Source organism: Montipora capricornis, chromosome 2, assembly GCF_036669925.1.
Source record: "Montipora capricornis isolate CH-2021 chromosome 2, ASM3666992v2, whole genome shotgun sequence".
Classification (NCBI taxonomy): domain Eukaryota; kingdom Metazoa; phylum Cnidaria; class Anthozoa; order Scleractinia; family Acroporidae; genus Montipora; species Montipora capricornis.
The window spans coordinates 30,813,957-30,823,956 of NC_090884.1; the positions used below are offsets into that span (position 1 = coordinate 30,813,957).

At 38.9% G+C, this 10,000-nt stretch overlaps 1 protein-coding gene across 1 annotated transcript in view; it reads left to right on the forward strand.

Moving 5' to 3' along the window:
- The window catches only part of LOC138018063 (fibropellin-1-like), a 19,661-nt gene extending 13,589 nt beyond the window's left edge, over positions 1 to 6,072 (forward strand). Inside the window, exons 8-13 of the mRNA XM_068864937.1 lie at positions 105 to 218; positions 905 to 1,018; positions 1,394 to 1,507; positions 2,729 to 2,839; positions 4,093 to 4,135; positions 5,957 to 6,072. Coding sequence (XP_068721038.1) covers positions 105 to 218; positions 905 to 1,018; positions 1,394 to 1,507; positions 2,729 to 2,839; positions 4,093 to 4,121 — 482 coding nt within the window. The 3' untranslated portion in view covers positions 4,122 to 4,135; positions 5,957 to 6,072. The remainder of the gene's footprint in view (positions 1 to 104; positions 219 to 904; positions 1,019 to 1,393; positions 1,508 to 2,728; positions 2,840 to 4,092; positions 4,136 to 5,956) is intronic.
- Positions 6,073 to 10,000: the final 3,928 nt, after the last annotated feature.

The following is a 10,000-nucleotide window of genomic DNA, read 5'->3' on the forward strand; positions in this document are numbered from 1 at the left end:
TGACTGTGCACGATTTAAATTCAATTGAAAACGTTCTTCATTTTCTGGGCTTGTTCGTATATTTCATCGTCTTATACATTCAGTTTTCCACAATTTATTTACAGAAACGAATGAGTGTTTACCTAATCCATGCCAGAATGGGGCCAAGTGTGTGCATTTGAATGGAAGCTATAGCTGTGATTGTAAAGCTGGGTACAAGGGAAAGAATTGCGAAACAGGTTAAAACTGAATCAAATCTTTATCTGTGTTATGTCTTTTATAATGAATTATCAAAAATTGTGTGTTCTGAGAATAAACCTTTTTTCCGGGAGAATTTCTCATTATCAATCCTTCCAACAAATTGTTCCGTTAGAGTAAAGTAAGGTAAAGTAACCATATTTAACGTCGATAACTCGTAACAGTAATTCAACTGACAAACCTGAGGTCGACGGTGCGCTCATTTGACTCCCCACTCTCCACCAGTGCTCCGTTTCACGGGTATTTAAAGCTACACAGAGCGGAAAGACGTCGAAACAAGGATGTGAGACCCAGGAATCGAACTCAGGACCTCTTGCACCAAGGCCGTGCATCAGCCGACTGTGCGATCCTTGCTCCTCGTTAAGGTTCTCCTAAAATATTCCCCTATCAAGATTACGTGATTTACTAGTGCAGATGGTTTTCACAGTGACGTCATCAAATTCTCAAACCAAATCGCAGGCTGAAGATGACCTAGAAATGAATCTTTTTTCAAGTTTCAAGTTCCATGACGTCTTTCGCTTCGAAAATACAGCATTTTGCATTTCAGAATTGTCACCTTTTTACTTGGTTGAAAGAAATGTCACCAAATGTGTGTGACCATGCCCGATAACAATTATCGAACACCTCGCGATGCACTCGTTTTACAATAATTTCTTGTTATCCACAGACATCAACGAGTGTCTGTCCAACCCATGTAAGAACGAAGGAACGTGTATTAATTTGGTTGGAAGATACCGCTGTGATTGCAAATCTGGATACACCGGCAGCAGTTGTGAAACGGGTAAGATTTTACAAAAACATTTTTTTTGATTTTCGTAAATGTTATTCAGAGTCTATTGTTAATGCTCGTTAATTTTTGTGACCTAAGCTATGATGATCATTCTTTCATAAATATCAACAAGTGTTCATTAAATGCCAATTTTGCGAATGCTGCCCGTGTATCTGAATTTAAAAAGATCTCCGTGATATGATCCACGCACGTTCGGTCTTCCTCAAGAACGCAAAATCCCCTTGCATATAAAATATGGAAACAAGGATCAACGAATGTTGTGACTGTGCACGATTTAAATTCAATTGAAAACGTTCTTCATTTTCTGGGCTTGTTCATATACTTCATCGTCTTATACCTTTAGTTTTCCACAATTTTTATTTACAGAAATAAATGAGTGTTCACCAAATCCATGCCAGAATGGGGCCAAGTGTGTGCAATCGAATGGGAGCTATCGCTGTGATTGTAAAGCTGGGTACAAGGGAAAGAATTGCGAAACAGGTTAAAACTGAATCAAATCTTTATCTGTGTTATGTCTTTTATAATGGATTATCAAAAATTGTGTGTTCTAAGAATAAAACCTTTTTTCCGGAAGAATTTGTCATTATCAATCCTTCCAACATATTGTTCAGTTAAGGTTCTCCTTAAATATTGGTTTTCACAGTGTTATCAAATCCTAAAATCAAAACGAAGGTTGAAGATCACCTTGAAATAAATCTTTTTTTTAATTTTAGAGTTCTATGACGTCTTTCGTTTCGAAAATACAGCCTTTTGAATTTCCGACACCATGATAAAAAGTTACCTGGTAAAAAAAAATGTCTATGCCTATGAATCTCAGCAGTCTGTGCGTTTCAAGTACATTAGAAGATATTTTCATACACATGTATTTTATCTCATGAGTGAAACGTAAGCGCTTTCATCGTTAAGTGAATTCCAGATGTTCGTGTGGATTTCTGGCCGCCATATAGGTGCACAACGGCGGTTGCACCATCATGGCGGCTTTAGAAGAAAAACTCTATAAAGTTGCGTGAAACTCTTCGACAAATGACTCAGAAATGATAGACCGCACAGACCTGAGAATTGGTGAGGTAATTAATAAATGTGTTTCCTACAACATTCCAAGTTTTTGGCTTATTTCATTGAGTGGTTTCGTTTTTGTTTCTTTTTCTTTTTTTTTTTTTTTTTTTTTTTGCGGGGCAGTGAAAAACGGCGGATCTATTCACTACCTGCACAATCCCATAATACACCTCTATTACCCCCCAAAGCTTTATGCATAACTATTGTTTGCAATTTCTCCTGGGACATGAAAATGTCCCAAGAGAAGTCGAAACCAATGCCTATGCAGATTTTTGGGTGGTAAAAGAGGTGTATTATGGGATTTGTGCAAGTAGTGAATAGCGTAAAGTGTTTTTCGTATCTAGTTACATAAGAAACGTGTCTTGCCATGGGTATGTATGTGTGCAGATTGATTCGCAAAGAATCGCCTGCATAAATGTCTTCTGTTGACACTGACATAAAACTGAACATTTTTCGCTCGAGGTTCCAAATATGTATTTAGGGGAAAATCGTGCCTCATATCAAACGAAATCGGTCTGCCAGGACATTGAAATGCCTCCATTACTTAGCACCTTTCAAAGATTGAGGGCAAATTCTTTCATTCCGCGTCGGGTAACGAGGTATTTTGGTTGCTAAAAGTTGATTCTACATGTCATCTTTTTTTAGAGATAAAAGACTGCGATTCCAACCCTTGTCTGAACGGAAGTACATGTGCGGATCTGCTGGCAGGGTATCGATGTGACTGCGTGACTGGCTTTATTGGAGTCAACTGTGAATGTAACTGAATATATGATAGATACATTAGTTTTTTACTTAGGCATTAACTTAAGTGTTTTTTTTTTTCTTGAGAAAAACGTAGCTTCATTAGCTAAATTGGTAGGATAATGATATTCAATTGTTGCTTGCCCCACATGCACCAGACATTTTGATCACTAAGTTGAGGGATATTTTACGCATTCAGAGCTTCCGTTGAATTGGGTTTAAATTCTGAGGCAGCTTTTGAAACGAGACTTCAGAAGTGCTCCCTAAGTAACCTTTCAGTGAAATATGTCCAGGGTACGGAATGACAGTCGATAGTGGCTGTTCAAAACTTCTCATGAAGTCAGAAGGATATTATTCCGGATAATTAGGTCCTGTAAAGACATAAGGAAAACTTGATATATTTCGAATGCTTTCCCTTCTGAAAGCGCGAAATGCCGTTCAAAGCTACGATGTTGTCTCTGGCAGCGCTCTTCCGACAGTGGTATTTGGATGATCAATAACGTTTATGTCGTCATATTTTTCAATCAAAAACCTTACAACGCAGTGATAAAGTATATTTTAGATGCCAAATGTTCTGCCAACGTCCTAAAACATGTAGAGAAGAAATAAAAGGATAGTCATTTGATGTTATTGTGGAGATGATTAAGTAACCAAAATATAATAATAATAATAATAATAATAATAATAAAAATAATAACGACAATGACGATAACGATAACAATAAGAAGAAGAACAAGAAAAAAAAAAGAATAGAATGTTTCTGTAAATTTCGCCTTTACTTACTTTTTACAGGAAAGCAATGTGGCCAGTTATTGGCATGAACCATTGCAAGGGTCGATTTACACGGTACGATTTTTGTTTCATGCGACAAGCTTACGACAGGCCTACAACTCGTTCATGATTGTCGTGTGCGTGAAAAAAAATGTAGTGTTGTAGCATTTTAAGACATGTTGTAAAACGACAATCGGTAGTCATATCGTAGGCCTGTTGTAAGTTTATCGTATGTGCCAAAAATCATACCGTGTAAATTGGCCCTAAATAATCTTCCGATATCCCAGTATTCCAATGACAAGATATTTTTAATACAATTCTTTTGGCACGCATCGGTAATGGTAGCAAAGAACAACGTCAAAAACATTGGTAACTTAAATTGAAATTTGCTGCTGTAGTAAGGGAAAAAAATCAAGGTGCCTTAATGTAGAATTCTAAAACAACCGTCCATTTGCCCTTTGAGAGTAATCCTTTGGTAATTCTGTTCATTTCCTTAGTTCAAGGGGATCATCAATGCGAGGAATAGTACACACGAAGAAGGTAAATTTCACTTTTTCGTTTTTTCTTTACACGGAAACGAAAAAACTTTTTGAATTGGCAAAAGCCAGTACGGATGCGCTTCGCGCTCACTCGGTTCCTGCAGAGCCGTGCAGGTTTTTCAGATTACAAAGTGAGACGATTTTTGATCTCGAATACGGGGATCAATTGTTAGTCGGCTTGGTATGATTTTACCCTGGGGGCCAGAGGATTTTTTTTTCCAAAGTCTGAGACAACAAGGGCTAGCTAGAGGGGTCCTGGGGTGTAATGACCGAGGACCTCTGGAGGCAGGAGCCAAGAGCCTCAGTTTCAAGCGGGAATTGAACTAGTTCACTGATTGCACATAACGTCTGAGGGAGTTTTTGATTGGAAAACCGGTTTTCAACAAATTTTGCGATAAGCTGCGTTGCGAGACTTCAGCCCGAGAGGAAAGCGCATAAGCTCTTATTTAAATGCTATTTTGCGCTTTATAAATAATAATCTATTAATAATTATTATTATTAAAAGGACATTATTGCGAGAATTCTTGAACCAAAGAAACTTCAATAGGAAGCTTTTCATCAGGGGAGGAAGCTTATGATATTTTTTAAAGCTTATTCCGATAGTCAAGGGGCTGCTTTGCCAACGCGAAGGGAATCTCAGTTAAATTTGCTTATCGATTCGCTTATGAGAGAACTTGTTGTTAGTGGAACTCAAGCTCGTTTGACAGCGATCGATCGACGAAATTACATCATTTGAAACTGAATAGCAGAGAAAAAATTGGGCACGCCAACATCAGAGGGGCCCAGTGGTTAGGACGCTTGCCTTGAGATCCGGGGTTCCTGGGTTGAAGACTCGTCCGGATGACCACTTGTTGAATTTCTTCCTGGTAGTCCCTGGTTCAACTTCTCGGACGCACTTGTAAGTAGACAACTGGTTTGCCTCCGGCCAGTTGTTGTTGTTGTGTTCTGTCACTTCGTTGATTGTGTTTCATTGGCCTGAAAAGCCCCTATGGGAAGTGATCAATTAAGTATTGTGTTGTATTGTATTGTATCGTATCGTATCGTATCGTATCGTTTCGTTTCGTATCGTATCGTATCGTATCGTATCGTATCGTATCGTATTGTATTGTATTGCATTGTATTGTATTTGTTGCAACTATGTCAGGAAACGGAGGACCTAGTGACGAAACATGGTAGGGACGTATTCTCGCTCCTAAAATAAATCAAACTTCACGCAACCTAAAATTAATACAATATCGCTAAAAGTGCTCCAAAATTATGAAAGCTATTGAAGTTAAGAGCCTTCAAGGTCATCACAATTTCCAGGAAAGTTCGGTGATGCACTTCGTTGCGTCGCGTGAGAAGCGGTGTCACCCTGCCTTTCCGAGAGGAAATGAGGCTCCGGGCTCCTGCCACCAGAGGTTTTTCCCTCAGTTCTTGGTCGTTGCCGTCGTCGATCGTCTTACGTACCGTTCTCTTGGACCTTGGAAAGAAATTCCTCTGGCACCCAGGGTAATATGATTTAAGAATCCGACGGAATCGTGAACGTTTTTGCAGGTTTTTTGCAATAAAGTTTTCGCCAAGCTTTCTGATGAAAATAGGGAAAAGCCATCATGATACCGTGCATTCGTTAGAACTCGTTTTAACGCCATTCAAAGAACAAGTAAATTTCTTTGGTGGGTTCACGAGAATGATCCTTCCTGAGTAAATGGAATCCAATGGCTATTTTTTAAATTGACTAATGACTGACACACTGACTGACTGACTGACAGGATGATAGTAAAAGAGCGATCGCAGTGGTAGCAATCGAGCTGTTAATATTTTTGTATCTTTCTATTTACAGGATTGGACATTTTCAGAATAGCTCTGGAAGATATGGAAATACAAAAAATACTTTAAATAATCAAACTGAACTTGTGGAGTATACTCTCTTTTCTTAACAATCTAAACCTCGCCATGCAAAACAATAAACCTTATATCAAGAAAGACTGAGTGTTGACGACTAGTTCTTCCCTTCTGCTATTAGATATGAGACTTAACTTCACTTGTACAACATCTATACTCACCTCGCGTTGAAAAGAATAGACTGAATAGAAGAAGTCCAGTGCTGGTTAGGAAAATACTTGAATTAAGGGAAGAAGGAGGAAACGAGCATTGTGACAATGTTGCAATAAGCCTCGTACTGAAAAGGTAAAGGTTCCCTCTAAAACTGTGTACAATAACCGGTTTTTCAACTCTTAAACTGGAAAAAGCTGGTTTGCTGGGGGTAATGTAACTATATTTTGCCAGCAAACTATGCAATTCTTTGATAATACTTTGATAATATCATAAATACTTTTGTCCTTTGGCCATTTCAATTTCATTTTAAAAAACTAGAGCGAGGAACTGGTGACTAGTTAAAAAGTGTGATAACAAAATCGTAACTTCCGGTAGTCGATTCTTCCGGAAGAAATTAATAAACAAAAAGCAATACTTTGATAATACTCCCCATTGCAACTTACCAGTTGAAAATCGACTTCGTCTGGATGAAAGGGGACGATTATGCAACGTATAAACCATGGTTTCAGCCTTAAGGGCCCACTGACGTATTTTTTGGGGTGTGTTGCTAATAAGGACGTAATGGTTAAGTAATTTGAGAGAATTTGGCATCATTTTGGTCAGTTTCCAACTTTTGTAAGCCAATGACCCTAAATATGACGTCATCATACCACGCCCATGGTCACGTGACCAATAAATGAAAACTCTAAATTTATCTCCGTGCTACGCAATTTGGATATTTAATCGATGGTTAGATAATTTGTATTCGTTTTTGCATCCAGCCAACCATGGTTTTCTTTTTATTTTGAAAAATGTTCTTTTTAAAGACATAAACGAACGATACTGAAATACCCATAACTTTTTCAAAAAATATGATTTTAAAAAATCAATGCTTAGCTATATTCTGTATTTGGGGGTGAAACGTGCCATGTAAAAAAAATATTAATTCAATTTAAAACCGCCGAAAATTTAGCTTTTTTCTCAAACCGGAAGTCAGTTCGTTTACGCATGCGCAGTTGATCTGAGAAGAAGGGCGAGGAAAAACCTTCGATGGAAACAACAGTTTGTGCGGTGACTATGGCGTTCCGTTACGGACAAAATCTTCAAAACGCGTTCATACAAAATTAAACGCGCACAAATACAGCAAAAACAGCAAAAAATAAATCTAACCGCATACATATAAATCGAACTTCCACAAAAAGTAGGGCTAACGCTCACATGGTTCATATGGGGTAGAAACCTAGCACTTCACATTACACTCTAATCAGTTAAGTAATCATCACTGGGTCCACTCGTCGCATTGCCCCCAGAATGCGGCGTCGCTGAACTGTTATTCCTCGTTGACGTAGGGTACCTTGCACCAATGTAAATCCAATTCTCGGGTTCACATGCAAAATTTCTCTAACAATTTCGTCCAGGGAGGTATTATCTATGTCAGTAAATGATTCTAGTGACCCCAAAATCGTTCCTCCTCTTCGCAATGTGGCCTTCGTTGACTGACAGTAAACAAGAGAGTGTCGAGGTCAGAAAGTAGTTGTACTTCGGACCAATACGAAACGCGTAGTCTTGAAGACAAAACGCTCAGAGTTCTTTCGAAACCGTCGAGGCGTCGTGAAAGGAATTCAGCAGAGTTGAACGACAAGCTTGCGTTAAGTGAAAGCACTAATAAGTCTTGCAAAGAACGAAAGAATTCTCCCAATTCGTAACGGGTGAGCTGGTTTCTCACCGACATTTTTATAGACCTCAAACCAACACGTCACGCTAGTGACAGGAAGGTCCTAAGGCCATAACAATTACCATATATGAAATACCTACCTATCCATTTTTTCTAACCGCTGACCAGCTTTTGAAAGTTCGATTTATATATTTTTGTACGGTACGGTCGATTTTAAATATATGTATGCGGTTGGATTGATATTTGTACGGTTCGGTTGATATTTGTGTAAGTTCGATTTATTTCTACGGTTGGATTGATATTTGTGGAAGTTCGATTTATATGTTTTCGGTTCGATTAATTTTTGTACGGTTCGATTTATGTTTTGCTGTTTTGAAGATTTTGTCCGTAACGGAACCCCATAGGTAACTTTTGTTTGTGAGTGGGTTTTCTTATCAGCTCATGATATGATGACGTCAGTTGCCGGAAATAACATTTCGCTTCCTTAGCAACGCGCGAAAAATCCGTCTGTGGGCCCTTAAACAGGAAAAAAACGAACCTTAAATATGACTCTCCTTCAGCTCATTGTTGAGCATCAGACTGGCAATATTACCTCTTTGGTATTTCCCCTCAAGAATTAGTGAGTCGGCTCTGATCATTTACAGAACTTTTTTAACGCCTTCTCGTAATTCTTTTTCAATTGACATTATCGACACGGCCTATTTGCACGATTATGAATAAAACTCAAAAAAAAAGATTTTTAAGTATTTCTATTTTCATTGCTTTAAACGTTTTAAGTTTCTTCGACGTTGACTAACGCTTAAAACAGCCTTTAATGTAATGCCTGTGACTATTTCATCTTCATTTAGCGATGATTTTTTAAAGACGTCGACGTAACCACTGGCTTATTTCCAAAAGCTGAACGTAAATGCATTGTGCCTTCCACTCTTGCATGACGTCATAATAACACGTGGTGTTTTTTGGACCGAGTTGAGTTTTGAGCGTCGAGAGATAATTATCTAACGTTGAGTTTATAGTACAGTCCTGTGGTGTGATATAACCAACCAGTGCAATAAGAGTGTCATTCGTGCACATTTTTGGTCCCTTCGAGCCGGATGTGGAGTTAATTCTTGTGGAAATACGTACAGTAATTTTACGCGAGATGTCAACAACGACAATCTTCATCTTGTGTAGTTAACCTATGGGAAATTCGTCGAAAACGAGTTGCGAAGACAAACGAAAAGGACAAACACCGCTCTTATGTACGTTCAAAGAGTCTATGGCATCATGCAAGTCAAGCAAGAATTCAATTTTGAGAATTAAATTACAAGCTGAGAAGCTCGCGCTTTAAATAAAAATAACCGAGGAAAAATGTGAGGAAGAAATCAAAATAATTCGCACGGAAGCAGAGGGACGTGCCAAGGTTTTGGCACTTAGGAAGACAGCCGAAGAAATGAAATTAGAGTGTGAATACGAGGAAGTTCTTGCCAAAGAAGATTGCGTGTCAGAAAATGAGAATATCATCGATGAACTTCGTAAGTTACCATTCGATCAGAGGCTGAAGTGGTCAACAATCAAGTACCAGTATGGGCACCTGAAGGACTTAGATATTGCTGACACCGGTTCGGAGCCAGTGCAGCTTATAACTTGGAACTAAAAGCTCAAACCTAATTCTCCCTAAAAGAATTGAGAAGCCCTCAGGCGACGATAGAGTACCTTATGGTGTTGAGACCAATCGAGGTCAAGCGCGCACTTGTTCTCATGGAGTGGACAACAGAAAAGATTGAGGAAGAAAATGCATACCTGTCTGGACTGTTGTGGAGAGAGGAGCATCCATCTCTACCGATCAACTATGATATGGTTGAGCGGCAGTTAAAGTCCTTGGAGAATAAATTTGAGAATAACCCAGAGGTGAAGCAGAAATGTGCAGGGTCCACCAGGGATGATGTTGAAAAGGTGCAAGGCGAAAGCAAAGTGACTTGGTTCTTGCCACATCGGTATGTCATCAACCCCAAGAAACCCTATCGTCTTAGAAGAGTGTATGATGCATCAGCGAAATTTTCGGCCAGAGTCTGAACGATAAGATTTTCACGGGGTCAAACCTTTTGTCCTTCTTGTTTGAAGCTACGGATGAGAAGGAGATGTACCAGATTCGCCTACCAGAATGTGATAAACCGTCGTTGAGGTTCGTATGGA